General features: G+C 39.8%; 3 protein-coding genes across 3 annotated transcripts; 1 reads left to right on the forward strand and 2 right to left on the reverse strand.

The window, feature by feature from the left end:
• Positions 1-2,587: 2,587 nt before the first annotated feature.
• vkorc1 (vitamin K epoxide reductase complex, subunit 1) lies at positions 2,588-3,883 on the reverse strand (the record flags this gene model as incomplete). Its single annotated transcript, XM_079260447.1, has 3 exons — positions 2,588-3,031; positions 3,212-3,321; positions 3,702-3,883. 3 exons carry the CDS (start codon positions 3,881-3,883, stop codon positions 2,820-2,822), a joined length of 504 nt encoding a protein of 167 aa, XP_079116573.1. The 3' UTR covers positions 2,588-2,819.
• A 1,307-nt stretch (positions 3,884-5,190) lies between these two features.
• mapk7 (mitogen-activated protein kinase 7) lies at positions 5,191-12,110 on the forward strand. The gene is made up of 7 exons (XM_079260446.1): positions 5,191-5,389; positions 6,566-6,843; positions 6,962-7,127; positions 7,650-9,190; positions 9,276-10,378; positions 10,572-10,702; positions 11,911-12,110. Exons 2-7 carry the CDS (start codon positions 6,570-6,572, stop codon positions 12,056-12,058), a joined length of 3,363 nt encoding a protein of 1,120 aa, XP_079116572.1. The 5' UTR covers positions 5,191-5,389; positions 6,566-6,569; the 3' UTR covers positions 12,059-12,110.
• A 566-nt stretch (positions 12,111-12,676) lies between these two features.
• On the reverse strand, positions 12,677-14,834 carry LOC306771398 (serine protease 27; the record flags this gene model as incomplete). The annotated part of the gene is made up of 6 exons (XM_079260565.1): positions 12,677-12,931; positions 13,087-13,247; positions 13,544-13,815; positions 14,284-14,360; positions 14,549-14,661; positions 14,789-14,834. 6 exons carry the CDS (start codon positions 14,832-14,834, stop codon positions 12,677-12,679), a joined length of 924 nt encoding a protein of 307 aa, XP_079116691.1.
• Between the last annotated feature and the right edge of the window lie 4,405 nt (positions 14,835-19,239).

The following is a 19,239-nucleotide window of genomic DNA, read 5'->3' on the forward strand; positions in this document are numbered from 1 at the left end:
TGCATCATTTTTGTTTTCAAGTCACACAAAGCACGCAGCAATGTGTCAGCATGAGCTATAGGTTATCCTCCTCTCTATTTGTTCACCATGTGTTTGCAAGACATTAGCAATGTTTCATCAGCGATGACCTGCGGTGATGATGCAGGGGATTTTTCAGCATGTGTTATAAAATGTTTGGTGGTAACTAAGTGGAAACATCACTGTAGATGAGACTGAAATTACAGTGATTATAACTGTTTGTCATTCTGATTAATCATGCTTGCAGATGTTCTTGTGATGACTTTTGTTTCTTTGTAACCAAGCTGAAAGCCATCATTTGCATCAGCTGACACCACATTCAAACAATACACATGCTTTACTTCCTGAAGTAACTTTGTGGTTAAACAGACTGAGAAGTGTGATGTGTCAGTCGTCATGACAAATCACTGTTGGAGGTATTGCAGTAGAAGTGCAGTAGAATTACAAAAGATGGATTTATAATAATGTTTACAGTTACTTATGATCACATTTTCATTTATCAAAGGTAGATTAAAAAAAAAAAAAAAAGACTGACAAACTATAAGTGCTATAGGTCACATTTGCTGATTAATTTCAACCACGCAATACTGCATACTGTTCACTCTTTTATAAAGAAAATAGTTGAAAACATCCATTCATCCACTTACAGCTTGCGGAGGGAGAGGCCAGAAAACCCAGAATATCAAGCTCTGTTAAAAAACTTGCAGAAGATTAAATAAGTTGTAATTCTTTGAGTAATATATGGTAATTGTCAATTTGGCAACGGAAACACTACCAAAAGAACACCTTTATCAGAAAGAAGCTAAATAAAAGTCATCTTGTATCAAGCAAAATAAATCTACCAGCAGGTCAAGAAAATGTTTCTTTAGCGCATGAGAATTCCTAAAGTTGCACCATGAAATATTTCTAACCATAAAGCAAGTTTCTGACTTTTTTGGCACAGTGACATTTATAATGCACATCTGGAGTCATTGCTGCACATCTGGAGTCATTGCTGCACAGCAGCGTCCCAATGCTGAGAAACTGCACTTCACAACTTTTGCTTCCAGGATACTGTGTGACATTACGGCTGGGTTTTACTTTACCCACTACATCACATGCCAGCGACTGGATATACACACACAGCGACTGACTCAACAAAGAAATGTAAGAAGACATTATTGGTAAAATAATGTGAACAGAATGAGACAAGGGGACAGAGCAAGAGATAAGACAGGAGTCAAGAAAAAAGCGGACGTTTGCCTGCTGCAGAGCTCTGAGTATGTCAGAATGCAAGATGGATACTAAAATATCTGTTGTTGGGGGACTAATTAGAAAATAGGTTAATTTAGCCTTCTGATAAAAATCTGCCAAAGTTCTGTAGCACCGCTTTAAATTAGTGTAAAGTTTGACCCACTGAAAGAAGAAATAGTGCCTCATAATTAGGCTCAGTATCTAAAAACGATTCTTTTTAACTTACAAGCAAGTTGGTTCAAAAAGCGAGGAGGTGACTCGAGTGCAGTTTTTCAGTCCCAGGATGCTGCAGGACAATGTGCATAATGCATGTCAGTCTAATATGATTAATTTATATCCCCTACACTGCAGGTAAGGCAAGTTCAGTACAAGAGAACTGCAATGCTGCTCTAACACACCTGCTTCAAATTAAATCCAGCATCTAAAACTTGCAGGACTGCCTCTATAGGACAAAACTTGCCTATCCTAGACAGTATCCAGAGCAGCTAAAAGATGTACACCCCATAGGTCCACCATGTTATACCCATCTAGTACCTGTGGTTGCCTCTCACCTAAATACTCAGACAGATGAGCAGCAGAAATGCTCGACATATACAGGAAATGTCTATGTGTGAATCATCTCACTTACAACCACAGCAAATTAGTTAGTGTGTGGGCAGTGGGTGTTTGGGTGAAGAGTGTCCACACTTCTGCATTTGTAAGGTGTTGTTTTTATGTGTTCCAATGAATTTTTACACCCCTCTATGGGAGTATGAAAAATTTGATGCTCTTTGTCACATTGACGTGTAAATGAAGCTGCAGTAATGGTTTCACTCCAAACTTAATATAAATGATAAATGTGTCTCATGTAGCATGTGTCACACTTAGAAAAAGACTATCGTGCAGTTGCCAATTGGAGAAAAAAATTAAGTGAGTTGGTGATTTTGGACCAGTTCTATGAATGACCACAGGTTTTATAGGTGTGTTTATTTTCTCATTTATTAATTTCAAAATAGAGAACCAAACTAAATCTGCAAAGTTTATAAACATGAAATATAATGTTAATGATGACTTTGTGACATTAGAATTACAAATACAACATTGGGAAGGATTTTACTTATAAAAGAGAACAGGAATCTTCTGTGCCGTTATGTTTAATAATTTGTGAATTTGCAGTGAGATCTAATTAAATGCACAGATTAAAGATATTTAATCGTTTTTCAACATTAAAATACAGCGTTACAAGTACAGAAACTTTAAAATCAGCAGAAAAAAAAGCTGGTTTAAACCATCTAAACTAATCTATTTTTATACAGTCAGTGGTTTGAACTGAACTCAAAACTGATCATTTGGCGCCATCTGCTGGTATGTCTGCGTAATTGCATCATTAGAATTAGATCAGACAGGAAGTGTGAAATCTGGAATCGCAAAAACATATTTTAACTGTTTTTCCCACTCGTGTCCATACTGAGATCTTCACGTTTTGAAATAGCTCAAATAAAACTGTAACAGAGACTTTGCTTTTTATTTCCAGTGTAGCCTCACGTTACCCTAAAAAGAAACATCCTGAACTCTACATGTTGCATTTTCTACCCAGTCTTCTCCTTCATTTCTTCGATTGCGCTCCTTCGTTTGAGGTTAGTGTAGAGCAGTGCGAAATTGACAATGTATGTTGACACACAAACCATGCAGAAATCTCCCAGAACAAAGGCCAATATAGATGCAAGATAAAGGGAACCAGCCATGGACACCCAGGAAGAGAGGACCAAAGCCAGTGCTGCCTTTTTAGACAAGGAGAATCCTGCAATGAAGACAAACAGTGGAATTAATTAATTAAATAAAATAATTTAAAAAAAAAAAAAAAAAAAAAAAAAACATCACCATATAATCTCAAATAATTGACATGCTGGCAAAACTATCAAAAACCGAAGATATATAGTCGAAAAACACTGCAATTTTTGCGAGAAAGTGATAGACTAACCGAGGCCAAGCTGAAGTGAATAAAATATGATGCCAAGCAGACTGTTGGGCTGGTTCAGAATGCTATCTTTGGCCACAAAGAACTGGACCAAACCAAAACCACGTCCCCATCTGCCAAAAAGCAATAAGCAAGATTAATGGGAACAAAATGTTGGAAAACATTTTCAAACATTTCACCATATATTCATAAATAAAATAACCAACCATGCAGAGATTATATTGTACAATGTGGGGGTGGAGGTGAGACATTGGAGGTTATAACAAAATATAAGATTAAAAACTTTTTTTTCCCCTCACAGAAAACAGTCCGTGTGTATTTCTAGAGGAATTTGTAACACGTGGCAAAAATGGGGAGATGGAAACCCACAAAATACACAACGCACCAAGTTCTCAGTTTGCATAAACATGTTTAAGATAAAGAGGCAGCAGTTGTCTCATTCTGCTAGAGGATTCTCGGGTATGACCAAACAAACGGGGCAATGAAGTTCTACCTGGAAGTAAAAACTTTGGAGCAGCTCACAGACTCGCCCAGGTCGCACATCGCCCTGTAATCTGGATCTCTCTCTCGTGAGAGCTCCACATGAAGCGCATAGACGGACAAAACCAAACCGAAAATGCACAAAAAAATGCGAACTTTCCTTTCCCAGCCTGGCAAACCCTGAGCCGCAGCCATGTGGTCGCCAAACAAATATACAATGCAATAGGTGCAAGAAACCCTACAATCTTTAAGTATTTAGGCTCTCCTTCAGTCTTCCTCACCTAAACGTCCTCCTATCCCCAGTTGACGTGTTAAAAGTCAGATTCTCATTTCTGATTGGTCTGAAAGAGTTTGGTACCTGGTTGTCATTGGACGCAGGGTTCCAGATGCCAGACAAAATGGGCGTCTGCTGCACGCTTTCTATGTGGACTTCAGTCTGTTTGGTCTTTGCAGAGGATTAGAACAACTCCCCCACAGTTCAACATGGATGCAACAACAACGCAATGTCTCAATTTACTGTGACTGAAATGTGTTTACTTGACACATAGCTTTAAAGTTTCCTAGACCAATGCAGTAAAATATATTTTAAGGAAAAATCCTCAAAAGTAGTGAAGTAACACGTATCCCTATGTAGGCTACTTATGTCTTACCCTCCTCCAAGTTTTGTATTGAGTTTTTTTTCTCTCCAACTCCATCCCTGATAATAAAGGTTCAACAGCCAAACACACAGACAGTTCTGTTTGGTTTCACCGAGAAGGAGGTGCACTTACCTCCAGAAAAATACTGCACCCTGCCCTTTTTTTCAGAAATTCTTCAGAAATAAAGAAATTGCACCATCAACTAATGGAAGCTATGTTTATTAAAATGAAGACCAGCATGTTTGCAAATGTGAGCATACTGGAAAATTAGGAATTCAAATGCAGTTGAGAAAAAAATCACCACTTTGCATTAGAAAATAATCTCAAAAGATCAGGTTTACTGTTTTTTGGATTTTTTTTGGTTTTTTTTTTTTTCATTTTACTGTAATTATTGGTTTTAAGGAAGCGCCCTATACAACCTTCAAATCTTTTTCATTTAGAATGCAGTGCTTTTTTCCCCCGTCAAAATCATAAACTTTCTAACACCTTAAAAACTATTTTGTTGGTTCTCTTCTTCATAACTTCCAGTAGGCATAATAGTTTATTTTATTCTTTAAAAAGTATCATCCACAACCGAAAGGTGGCAGTCATTTCTAGATTGTTTCGCACAAACAAAGTAGCTTTTATGCATGCAAACCTAGTTTGGGTATTCCTAAAGTCATTTCTACAACGACGTCACCACCCAAAAAGAAAAAAAAAACACAGAGGGCTCGCTGTGTACCTTGATATCCCGCCTCTCAACACGTTATCTGTTCCTATTGGACAACCGCTACAATGCACTGTCACGTAATTGGTCCGTCATGTAGCACTCAAACCCAATCACGGAACTGTATGAGGAAGCGGCAGACAAAACAAGAGATAATTGAGCTAGTTCGGGATTAAAAAATATTTAAACAGATGTTGTTATTGCCTTACAAGTTGAAAATATGTTGCGCTTTTTGAAAAAATGTACTTATAAGGTACAGTTTCGTTGTTTAGCTGAAAAAGACATGGTTTAACGGCTCGTTGAAATATAAAGGTTCAGGTAACGTTAACTAGCCTACGCCCCTGCGTCAAGAAGAGGGTAAGGTTTTGTCTTTATAAGATATTTAGGTCTTAAACACAATGCAGTACCAAAACTACGATGCCCCTTCCTTCAGCTACTCGTGGGTTCGCCTCCTAGTATTTTTCTCTAAGATGTTTAATTTTAAGCCACAGGTTATGTGCACGTCAGGCCTGTAAGTGTGAAGTTGCTGAACAGCAAATTGATTTCGCCTTGTTTAGTTTTTGGATTCATTGTCATGATGAGTGTTTAGGCATGCAGAAGGGAAATACCTGCCTTTGCAGTTGAGATCATTTTAATTAGATTTTAGTTATTATCGGTTCATTGTCTCATATATTCTAAGTTAAACAGATTTTACTTTAGTGACTTATACGCCTTTACAACCCCTGACTGACACACGTGTTTTCAGCCCGGGGCTCCAAGACATGATCACAGTGCAAATTGATTTTACAATCATGTAGATGGTCTGTGCTACTTGTAATGATATAGATTACAAAACGTCACACAGCTCTTCTCCAGTAGTCTATACCAGTTAAATCTATCTTGCTTCTTGCAAAGCAGCTTATGAGGCTTTCCTTGTTCCTGTTTATGGAATCTACTGGTCATCACCGGCAATCTCCATATATGCTGGTACTACAGCTCTAATGTTTACCATATATTCTTTTCAGTTGATGAAAAAAGGTGAAATTAGTTATTTCAGGAAAATATAAGTATTTTATGTCTATATTATGTACTTTTTATTTAGTCATGCTGTATTTTTTTTTTAGCCCATCTGGCCATTAACATATATGCATATCCATCATTTCCATTTCAGTCTGTTTCAACTTAATTTGTCTATGCACAAAATAAACTTGTATCTGCTTAAAAAAGGAGAGTTGTTTAACTGTTATAATTTGATGGCCTTGCATTGAGGCTCATGCTCACCAGCACTTTATGTTGTAACGCTTAAACTTTTTAATGACTCAAGCACATCTGTAAAACTCTCAAGTTGGCAAAAATATTAGCAGCATAAATAAATCGATCACAGATCAAGCTGTTTATGTAAGTTTAGTGTAATACTCTATATGCATTACTCTGTAATGCAATTGTAGTTCCAGCTAACAATCTATACAGCAATATAATATCTAATTTGATGCACAAAGAGCCTGTTAGACGATCTCACCAGAAAGCCCTGAATTAGATATTTTATCCTTACAGAAAAATGTCAACGAAAGAAGGTGAAGAGGGTAAAAATGGCCAAGGTACAGCTTCTCCTAAAGGGATGTCCACAGACAAAAGTAGAGAAAACCAGAACCGGCATGGAGCTGAGGCAACGGGCAGCAACATAGACACCAGCACAGCAGCAAAAAACTTAGCTTTGCTTAAAGCACACTCTCTAGATGTGAAGTTTGATGTTGGAGATGAGTATGACATCATAGAAACCATCGGCACTGGAGCCTATGGTGTTGTTTCCTCCGCCAGAAGAAGAGACAATGGTAGGTATCATTTATTAAGGACAGAAAATGTACTTTTTGTACAGGTCATGACTGAATGTGGAAATAAATTATAGATTGATATTAACACTCTATCTAACTCTACATTTAATTTTTGCAGGCCAGCAGGTGGCAATAAAGAAGATCTCCAATGCTTTTGAAGTGGTCACAAATGCCAAACGAACACTAAGAGAACTGAAGATTCTCAAACACTTTAAACATGACAACATTATTGCCATCAAGGACATCCTGCAGCCAAACCTTCCTCATTCTGCTTTCAAGTCTGTGTATGTACTTTTTTATTTTAATTTAGAAGGAAAATAACACATCCAACACCTCAGACCAGAAAATGAATTGGATAGAAAAAGACTTGATCAATCCCAGAGGGAAATTGCAAAATCTTAAATTTGAAGAAAACAGTCATATGTGGAATCTTAATCACACATTGACTAGATGGATGCTACTTCAGTACACTGCCATATTTAATTTACTGATTAAATTTAATCCACCAGATATATTTTTAACTTATTTTCCTTGTAAGTGTAAACTGTGTGTTTTTACTGGAAAACTGAAGGTATTACTGCCCAGTAATCCAGTGAATGTGTTAATTAACTTGACAAACCTTTAATGAATGAAAGATGCATATTTAGGTCATGCATTATACAAACACTAATTATTTTCAATAAGCTTCTCTAAAGTTGACATCCAAACATCACTACTTAAATATTGACTTCACATAAAACAAAAATACTCAAGTTGTCAGTTTGTGTACCTCACTAATCTCATGTTGACTCTCCCTGTGTGTGCAGGTATGTTGTTTTGGACCTGATGGAGAGTGACCTACACCAGATCATACACTCTTCCCAGACACTGACCCCAGAGCATACACGCTATTTTCTGTACCAGCTGCTTCGTGGCCTTAAGTATGTGCACTCTGCCAACGTCATCCACCGTGACCTCAAACCCTCCAACCTGCTGGTGAATGAAAACTGTGAGCTAAAAATTGGTGACTTTGGCATGGCGAGAGGTCTGAGTTCACACCCTGAAGAGTCTTATTCTTTCATGACTGAGTATGTGGCAACTCGATGGTACCGTGCTCCTGAACTCTTGCTGTCTCTTAATCATTACAGTTTGGCCATTGACTTGTGGTCTGTGGGCTGCATCTTTGCGGAAATGTTGGGACGTAAGCAGCTTTTTCCAGGGAAACACTATGTGCACCAGCTTCAGCTCATTTTGAGCGTGTTAGGCACCCCTCCAGAGGGTTTAATTGGTGCCATTAGGGCTGACAGAGTGCGCTCTTATGTTCAGAGTCTTCCATCACGGATAGCTATGCCTTTGTCCAGACTGTACCCTCAAGCTGAACCAGAGGCTTTAGACCTGCTTGGGGCCATGTTGCGTTTTGATCCTCGGGAAAGAATCAGCGTGACGGAAGCACTGGAGCATCCTTACCTTGCCAAGTATCACGACCCAGATGATGAGCCAATTTGTGTGCCAGCTTTCGACTTTGAGTTTGACAAGCTTCCAATGAGTAAGGAACAAATTAAAGAAGCAATATTGATGGAAATTCAGGACTTTCATAGAAAGAAACAAATCACTTGTCAAAGGCTGCAGTTCAGGCCTCTGCCAAGGGTGAATAGTGGAGCTACAGCACAAAACAGTCACCAGCATAAGGCTCAGCCTGCAACTGTCAACCTGACTAAATCAGCATTTGTTCCCATGGCACAGCACCCACAAACACAACAGATCCAGCAACAGCAAATGAGAGAAGCCAAGTCTCAACAGCAACATGACCACCACCCACCAGCAGAAGTGAACCATACCTTTACAAATCAGATGAAAACCTTTAATAAACCTGCAGCCCTGTTAGAAGCTGCCCCACCACATGTGACCCACAATTTACCTCTCCTCGGCAACAGTGAAAGTGGTCCACTGGATGTGGACATGCCCAGTGCCAACTCTGACAGCGGTCAGCCAGAAACAATAGACTTAACAACACCAGTATCTAGTCAGGATGCCTCATTAGAAACGATGAGAGACAACGAGGTCCAGGAGCCACTAACAAGCTCTCAGAACACCCAGGGCAGGTGCATAGCCCTGGCTCCCCCCTCTGTCTCTGCTACACCAGCACAGACCATGACACCCTTACCCACCACTGTGCCTTCCCTTTCACTCTCTACAGCACAGGCCCAGTCACTTTCTCAGTCCCTTTCACAGTCACTATCCAAGAATGTGAGGCCTCCTCCATGTGGAGCAGAGGGAACCAGAAAAGAAGGCGCCATTTCAGAGGATACTAAAGCTGCTCTTAAAGCAGCTTTATTGAAATCAGCTCTCAGACATAAAGCCAAGAGTGGTAAGTTAATGTGTGTGGGTTTTTTTTTACTGACATGTTACTCTTTAAACCAGCAATAAATCCATTTTTAATGTCTTCATTGCAGATGGTAGTGCTTTAGCTCTGGGTGTTGACATTGGCGCAGGAGGTGGTGCATCGTCCTCACTGTCTTCTGTTCCAGAGTTACGGCGGTCTGTCACAGCCCAGGAGCGTCAACGAGAAAGAGAGGAGAAAAGAAGAAAGAGGCAGGAACGAGCAAAAGAGAGGGAGCGGAAAATGAAGGAAAAAGAAAGGAGAGAAGGAAAACAAGGAGATTCGCTGGGTGGGGTTTTTCTGAGTGATAACGACAAAAGTCTGTTGCAGCGTTGGACAAAGATGATGGACAGCTGCAATGAGAAATCCCAGACTGCTAATAACGATGGATCAAAAAGCAAGCACTGTAACATGAACTCGCATCGAGGTTTCCTTATCTCTGACGACACTCAAGATGAGCTGAACAATAAAACAGACAAGGAACTGAGGAAGATGCAGTCTCGTGAGCAGTTAGTCTCTCAAGTAAAACCAAACCAGCCTGGCTTGTTTCAGCCTCCTAGCACCCAGCAACCAGCGTTATCTTTCTCCATGAGCCAGACCAAGCCCCCAGCAGATATTGTAGTTGCTGTCAGTGGAAGGATGGACATAATGACGGTCACAAGTGGATTTGTTAAAAACAACACACTCAAACCTCATGCTGAGATCAATGGGCAAAGCGGATTCTCTTGTTTGGGGAGCTGGAGCGGCCAGCAGTTGGAGATGAGGCCACAGCAACAACCAAATGGGACATCGCAGCCGCTGCCGTCCAGCTTTCTTCAGCCCCAGCTCCAACCTCAGAGTCAGACACAACCTGACCCTCAGACACAGTCACAACTGCTCCCACTGGAGAGTTTTTTGGCCAAAGCTCCAATACTGAGCACCAGAGAGACAAATGGCAGTGTGGATATTAGAGCGCAAAATAATCTCAATACTTTGCCTGCAAATACAGGTCCGATGGAGAAGCTTTGTCCCTCTGGAGGCGAGAAAACAGCAGCACAGTCCACAAGTAATATCTGTGGGTCCTTGGGGGTTCCCTCCCAGCCTCATCCCAGCCTTGGATTCACAGATACTGGGCAACAAGGACCCTCCATTACCCCTGACATCCATATGGTGACACTACAGCTCTCAAAGTCCCAGGTGTGAATTGTTTGTTTATTGTGATTTATTCTTCTTCATGCATTTATACATAGCACTGTCACTGCCTTCAAAAAAATAGTATTTTCATGTACATATACCATGTTTAAAGTCACAACCTTCTATTGGCCTTGAACTGACTTAAAAGATTCAAAGTTCAGTTGACCCAATGTTTTTTTCACTTTTCCTCTGTCAGGTAGAGGATGTCTTACCTCCTGTGTTCTCAGTCACCCCTAAGGGCAGCGGGGCAGGGTACGGTGTGGGCTTCGATCTTGATGACCTTCTCAACCAATCTCTGACAGATCTGCAACACTGTGACCGGGACAGGTGAGGTCTAAAACAGCATGTATGGGCAAGAAAGAAAAATGTTTTCTCCCAGAGTCTGACCCACCTTATGAGATGCAAAGTGATTTAAATTTCTTTATTGTATGGCTAAGACTGCATGTATTCACCAACCATTAATCTGCCGGTTCTTTTCTCCAGTCATGTCTATGTAATAGTAGAGAGTATCTACTACTACTAAGTAGAGGAGAAAAAAAACTCCTACCATTACCCAAAATATAAGCCAATATGCTGTTGTGTCAAATCAAGCAGATTAATTGTTACATAACTGTGCACTACCATCTTGTCAAAATATCTCTGCTTTTTTATGGTATCCAATTATATCTGAGCACCGGTAACTTCCACTTAAGGGCCAAAGTAAAACAAATTAATATCCATTGCTTTAAAAAAAAAAAAAAAAAAAAGCCACAAAAGAATGAAAAATGGAAAATGCACTTTACTAGTTTTAGTAAAGTGTTTGATGCACCTTGTAACTGACTCGTATGTTTATGTGCACTTGACTTGAACTATGGCCAGAGTTTGAACTTACAGCCTAAATGAGCCACCTTCCTTAACCCAGTGTAAACATAAAATAGGATGTTCAGCCAGCACAATGCTGTGGTCACTAAAAGAAAACATTCAAGACATTCTAACTTTCTCTTAGGGAGATCATCGAGTACAGCCAAATTCATTCAGCTGTCAACATTTTTGAGTTGAGACGATTTTGCAGTTCTATATTGTGATCTTTACTAGAGGAAAGAAGCAGTCTGGATCTGCTTTACATGACTAAGTTTGCAAAAATTGCAGGACAAATTCTGATGCTTTTAAATAAAAATGTAGAATTTAAAAAGGAAAAAGATTCAAATCTTTGCAGCAACCTTTGCACATTTGAGTGAGGTTAAGAACAAACATTCAGAAGTTATTTATTAATCCAATTGAAAGTTTGTTTCAGTTTAGATGCTTGACTGATGATTTCCTGTATGGTGACTGTTCAAGGACATGGGGTAATTCATGTAATTTTTCTTTACTGATAATAGGTTGCTAGATATTTTTTCTGAACAATATATCAGTTATTTGAAGCCTGAGCATCTGGGTAAAATTTTTACCAGCATTTCTTAAATTGCTGCCAAATGAACTGGATTTGATAACACACTCATAATCCCAGACAGATAAAAATCCCTTTCACCGTCTCTTCATTTTATCTTGTCCATCAGCTTTGACTCAGCACCTCTCTCAGCCTCCCTCTTATCCGATTGGAGCGAGGTTCACCGCATGACCCCGGCGGACCTGGAGTCGCTACAGCAGGAGTTACAACTCGGCTCTCCCATGATCCTCTCCGATACCATCCCCCCTGATTCCTGACTTACCCTCTCCTCAGACAACACTGACATGTGTATGTTGTTTTGTTCCTCCAAATGTCACTACAGAGCTTTTTTTTTTTTTTTTTAATACAGTCACTATGACATGCTGCACGTTAATAAAAACATTGTCCTTACTTGTCTTTGACTGTGGATATTTAATTAACAATAAGCCTAAATTACATTAGTTTTTAAAATGATTATTTTATTTACAGAAAATAAGTCAAACAAGTGTATGGTTTGTCTTCTAAAAAGAACATCTAGTTAGCAGGTTTAAATGACTGAGTTAACTTAAAAACTGGTGCAGAAGTGGTGAAAGGTTTTTCCAAAAGTTTTAAAAAAAAAATTCTGTCCAAATATCATGCAAACTCAGTTTAAAAAAAAAAAAAAAGAACTTAAAAAAAAAAAAGACCAAAGATCATATTTTAATAATCAAATTTATTTTAAATGCAAGACATTCTCGTGATTTTGATTTTAAAATGACAAAACTATCAAATCTACTTTGAACCAAAGTACATAATGTAGTTCTAGTTACAAAAGTTCAATATGGCTTCATGTGCACATCAGATACAAGCAACAGATTTTCTCGCCAATATTTGGGATCACTTGGGACATTTAAAAGTTATATCTCTTTAAGTATCAGCAAAATGGATAAAAAGCAGACCAGCACAACAGAACTCCCACACCAGCTGCAATGAGCTTGGCCATACAGTTGGATTTCTGGTATTGTGTCACTGATGAAGTCTGAGAAGCTGGTCAGCCTGGCATACACACCCGGCTTGTTTTGGACCGCACAGCCCAGTCCAAAACTCACCACTCCAGCCTGCACCCAGGTCCCATTTACCATCTGGCAGACAAGAGGCCCTCCTGAATCCCCCTTAGGAGACAACAAAAACAGGCACGCTCATTCATTTTATCCTACTGGAGGTATCCACGACAATAAGAGTTCTTAGAAATTATGCAGTGGATGACTGCAGAGAACGACAGAATCCATGTGAAAGTTAAAAACACAAATAGGTAGCTTAACAGTACCTGGCAGGAGTCCTTGCCGCCTTCCTGGTATCCAGCACAGATCATGTCATAGTGGATGGTCACCGGCTCCGTTGGGTCTGTTTGGTACATTTCCTGACATGAAGTCTGGGAGATGATTGGCACTTGTACTTGCTGAAGAGTCCCAATTCCTGGGAGAGGGACTGGGTGGATATAGACAGGCGAGAGAAAACAGGTAAGCTTGAAAACTTTGCTGAAACCTCTTCTCAATTTTTAATCTAACTGCGCCATTGCAATAAATTGAATATTTTTTATTTCATTCATTTTTACACATATGCGTACATCTATAATCACAACTTGCAATAACAGGTAAACAATTTACCTTTTCTTTCAACGGGAAACCGATTTATTATTTACTTTATACAGATAAAAATCACTTTTTGTCAGCAGGTAAAATATTCAGACTGAAACCAATCATGAGAATTTAGCAAGCTTTTACCATGTTCCCGGATGTTGCCCCAGCCAGTGACGAAGCACATCATATCAGCTGGGAACAGGGTGCCAGAGGTAGGTAAGCACACAGGTCTGGCACGATCTGACCAGGATATCGGACTGGATAGCCGCACCAGAGCTACATCTTTCCCACCATGAGGTTCGACATAACTGTATGGGATCACCACCTGGCTTATTTTATGTGTCGTTTGGCCTGGATTCACACCATTCAACTGGTACCGCCCAACGTAGATGACGTAAGAGCTGAAGTCAGATGGACTAAAAAAGAACAGACGGATAAAATTAAATCTGCTACACAGGAAATTTAAGGAGAACTGAAATGTGAAACCTGCAGTTTGTAGTGCCTGGAACAATGGGTTTGACTTTCTGAGAAAAAGAAGTTTAAAAAAAAAAAGAAGAAGTTTATCAAACAAATGAGCTGATGTGTGCAGGACTTGTATTAAAGTGATCTGAGCAAATATCTAACTTTGTTTAAGAAGTGTTACCTGTAGAAAAAATATATATATATATGAAGTCAATACATTTGAAAAAGTGATCATATATTATGAAATTGATCAATTCCAGCTTGAAAATTTGTTCTTTTCCTTCAAGAGTTAATCAAGTCTTGGTGGATTTACCGAAATTCTGATAATAATTTAAAAAAAAAAAAAAAAAAAAATGAACCAGCAGATAATAGCTCAATGGTTAGTTAAGCTGCTGATTTTTGACTGAGAAGATATTTCTTACTTTGGGAAACAATGTGCAGCCGACAGGACCCAGTTTTGCGAGATGATTGAGCCACCACACACATGAGTACCAGACTTCTGGAGGCCGAGGGGGAAGAAAACAATGAGTCACTTTAACATCAGAGCAAATCCCTCTCTCAGCGGGTCAGTTTGATCAACAAACCCCAACTAATGCACACACATAGCTTACCCACAGGCGCCGCTTACACCAAAACACTTTTATACTCTGTGGACGAGCATATAAAAGAAAGGGGGGGAAAGTGTACCTGTATATCCACCTGCCACGGCCATTCCCCATCTTGGGCTTGTGTTCCTCCTACAATCCTGTTCTCCATTAACGGACGACGGCCACATTCTTGGGCGTCGCAACGCAAAATACCTAAATAAACGCACAAGTCGCCTTTATAACTGTGTGTTACACAAAAGTCCGTCTGAAATAAAAAAAAAGTACACAATGTATGTTTTTAAGGCGAGGACATGGAGGGAACGTAACGGTCGAAACTCACCTGTTAGGCACAACAAAATGGCATTCAACGATAAGTGCCTCGACATCTTGTGCTGTTTTGCAGTAAAAATATTCATTAAGGTCTTAAGCTTATTATCTTTATCAGTGAATTTGATTGACGATCTTAAAAACTACATCTACTAGTCTGCTTCGTAGCCCCTATCTCTAACAACAGTAACTCCGGGAGTTCATTGAGTTTTAAAAGTTACATTGCCATATTGAAGCCAATCGATACCTTTATAAATTGGAGATTTTCGGCGCCTATACGTAATTTCTGCTGAACGTTTCCTCGAGGTTCTGATTACCTGTGTGGACTACGCCCAATCAAACCTCTTGTCCCGCCTCCAAAGACTACCTGAGCCAATCAAGGTGTAGAAATGTAATGAGGACAAATCACATTCTCCTGCCTGTGTGTCAACCTTTTGGTTTTTCTTAACAGAAATGTCTCACTCAAAATGTGGTTGAGCCAAAGGATTAGGTCTGAGGTAGGCCTACACGATTAAAGCATGCAGAAGACTTCCAGGGCAGCATCTTCCAGGGCTGTGTGATCGATATCCACATTGAAACAGTTAAGGGGGAGTACAACAGGTTGGTTCACTTTTTTCCCTTCTTCTTTTCAAGGCGATTCAGGGGCGTGTATAGAACATTTTTGTTAGGGGGCCAGACTGAGATATAAACTGGGACTGTGGTGGCACATGTAAATGACACTTTTTAAAAAGGGGTTTATATATTTTTTTAATTTAATTTTATTTTTTTATCAGTGCCTCTTCAGTCCTTTTTACACCAGTGGTTAATGCATTGTGGAGATGATAGCTTACATTGTTTAAGCTAGTCAGCCTACGGTTGCACGAGGACTCATTATTTGGGATTACAAAGCATTGCATTTACTGTTCATCATCTGTATCAGTATTTACTGGAATGCCTATTCAGCTTGTAAAATATAATGCAAGTTATCAACAACTACCTTTCCTCTCTTTGGACTCCACATATAATAGACTCATCAGAGGCTGTTGAAGTTTATGTTGTCTGGGTTTAACTAATTAAGTTAACCCCACCAGGTTGCCAGACTGTCGCAGGGCTAACACAAACAGACAAACAACCATTCGCACCCACACTCCTATGGGCAATTTAGAGTAACCAATTAACCTGACATGCATGTCTTTGGACGGTGAGAGGAAGCCGGAGTACCCGGAGAGAACGCACACATACACGGGGAGAACATGCAAACTCCACACAGAAAGACCACCAGTCGAGCTTCCCCCTCAGCCGAGGATTGAACAAATGACCTTCTTGCTGTGAGGCAACAGTGCTAACCACAACACAGCACAATGCTGGTTCAGGTAAGGAATTTTCAAATGGTCCACGTTAATTCTGATTATTCTGTGTATGCTTGTTACCTTGTCCCATCCTAGTGAAACACATACTTTGCAAGGTGTTCTGCATCCTATCTTCGGTAGTCTATAATCCTCCTCCTCAGCTGCTGAAAAAAGTGAAGCACTATGCTTGTGTCAAGCAGGTACTTCAAAATTATAATCAAAAGAAAGACTAAACTGTTAATTATTTTGTGGTTTTCCATGTTAAGATCGAAAAGACAAGAAGCAGGAAGTGGACTTTGTTTACTTCCTGTGGACATCAATACGTTACATCCGCCCTCTGTCCAATCAGAACCCTTCCCAACTCACAGATCTAAAGTGGAATTATGTAACTATATGTTTCCATGTAAACCTCAATTCGGATATATTGTATAATATGTATTGTATAATAGTGAATACATACTATTTCTGTATAAACCCTCAGGAGAATAATGTTATTTTGAACTATTTAACTTCAAATTATTAATTCCAAATAAAAAAAAACATTATGTAACTATAGTCAATGTAGGGGAAACACTGCTTCTCCAGAGACTGTGCAATTAGAAGAAAAACTGGCGACAAGTAAAGGTGTTAACATTCGGTATAAGATGTAGACTTCCTATGCAAAACTCAGTAAGAATGTTGTTAATCAATGTAAAAGAAATTTTCAATGTAAATCACACAGAAACTATATCTTTAAACATCTATAGTCTGTAATATTGTGCAAAAATTCAGGGAATGTGGGTAAATCTCAGTGATTAAAGGCCAAGACAGAAAACCACTGATGCGTGTGACCTGTTAGCTCTCAAAAGGCGCTGCATTAAAAAAAGAAAAAAAAAGTCAGCATTCCAACATGGTCATCGTAGCCACATGGGCTCAGTAGTACAAAAGCCAAAGTCACTAAACCCAGTCTGTTATAACTCTGTTCTGCATAACTTATAACGGCATGGATTACTAAACCCAGTGACAGTGTTAGCATTTTTCTGGCCTTCAGGTGGTACAAATTGATTTCCTCCAGAAAATATTGCCATATTTCAAAGCAGTACCAGACAACAACAACAATGAACTGTTTGGCTTTGTAATTAACGAAGGATACTAATTCCACTTTAAAACACACAACTGTGAGGAAATTAGCTTATCCAGTTTTTAGATTTATTTCTGAGCTGTGTGCTTCAAACTGACCTGCTGATTTTCAAATAGGCGTGAATGCAAAGGCATTGTGAAACTGATTATCTATAGCTCAGAAGATTAGTAACAAACACAAGAAGTCTTATTTTGTATAATAGTAGTAATAAAGACGTCTGAGGTCCAGTTGTTAAATCTGAGATTGCATTTGTGCTTGTGCGTTTAGAAGGACAATAACTACAGACAGAAACTTGTTTAACAGGTGTCCAACTGAGAGAACTAGCACAACACATGGTAAACAGCATCCTAATGCAATACTTTGACAAACAACCAGGTCAAGGGTCAAACACTGCCCTGGAAATGTATTTCTGTTCTTTCACGCACGACATTGTGTGACTGTGAAACAGTTTAATTCGCTGGGGAAAAAAAAGACTTGATTGATTTTTAAAGTGTGCCACACAAGTAGGTTTGGTAATCCTATCTTTTTTTTACATGTCACCAAGTGCTTATTCCTTCTGTCTGTCTATAAAGCTGTCTGTCTCCCTTTTTTTTCCTCTCTCCCTACATCTCTCCTTCCCTGCCTCCCCCACTTCCCTCCCTGCCCCAGGCAGTGTGTCTAGTTTCACAGAGCAATTGAAGGTGACAGGGACAGAGAGAAAGGGAGAGGGAGGGAGGGACAGAGGGAGGACACATCACAGTATTGCCTGAGGCTACACAACAGTACAGGAAGAGCGAGAGATGGAGGGACAAAGAGAAAAGAGAGGAGAGACTCACGAAACTACTCTTAGGAAATTCCATGAGCAGGTAAAGGGAAATTAAAGTTGCGCCAAAAGAGTTGAAATGTGCGTTGATATATATGTGTGTGTGTCGTGTGTTCACCTGCAGGTCAGCAGATATTCAGCTTTTATCACCAGCAGCGTTTCTGTGCGTGCAGGCCCTCCCACTCTGCTCCTCTCACTCATAATATATGAACACATTATTGGATCCAGTCAGTAAGAGCAATTATAATGCACTCCCGTTTGTTTTTATTTTAACGACTTGATGAATATTTGTCATGGCATTGTAACCATGGTGACTGCCTCCACCGCCACCGTCTCCCCCCTCGCCTCCCCTCCCAACCCTCGTCCACCTCCCCCCTTCCCCATCCCCCCTTCAGCGCTGAAAAAGCAAGGGATGGTGGGAGGGAGAGGGAGAGAGGTGACAGGAATGAACTAACAAGATGCACTAAAAAAAAATGCATGTCCTGAAGCTACATGAATCTTTGCAGTGAAGCACGCGCCGCCTCACACACATAAGCACACACACACACACACTCTCTCTCTCTCTCTCTCTCTCTCTCTCTCTCTCTCTCTCACACACACATATATTACTGCACGCAGCACCCAGGGATCACATAGGTTAAACAACATTCCAACAACTGGAACACAATAAGATGCAACCACGATTTCTGAAAAACAAAAGGGTTAGCAGCTTAAAAATAAGGGGGTGGGGTGGATATGCTTTGTTCAAACCATATACAAAGGTTTGTTGTTGTAGAATAATCCAACTCAACCTCCCCTTTTGCCACCCACAACTTCTGGGGTCAAATTACACTGTCATGTTTCTATGTCAAACTTAGATTCTGATACATGAGTTTTTTTTCCAGTTGGGGCACTGTCCAAACATTTTAGACAGTACTAGTGTGTCAGTTTGTATAGCCAAGCATCAAAATGGAACAAGGAAGCTGAATTATGGAAAAATGCTACATCATTTGTCTAACTTTGTTTTATTGCAACAAATTTGAAAGACCATTCATTCATTCATTTTCCTAACCGCTTAATCCAATTCAGGGTCGCGGGGAAGCTGGAGCCTATCCCAGCAGTCTTAGGGTGAAAGGCAGGGTACAACCTGGACAGCTCGCCAGTCCATTGCAGCGCCATTTGAAAGACCAGCAAAGGAGAATTGTAGGAACATTTACAAATTTATGAGGGTCCTT

This window comes from Telmatherina bonti, assembly GCF_933228915.1.
Source record: "Telmatherina bonti genome assembly, chromosome: 21".
NCBI lineage: Eukaryota > Metazoa > Chordata > Actinopteri > Atheriniformes > Telmatherinidae > Telmatherina > Telmatherina bonti.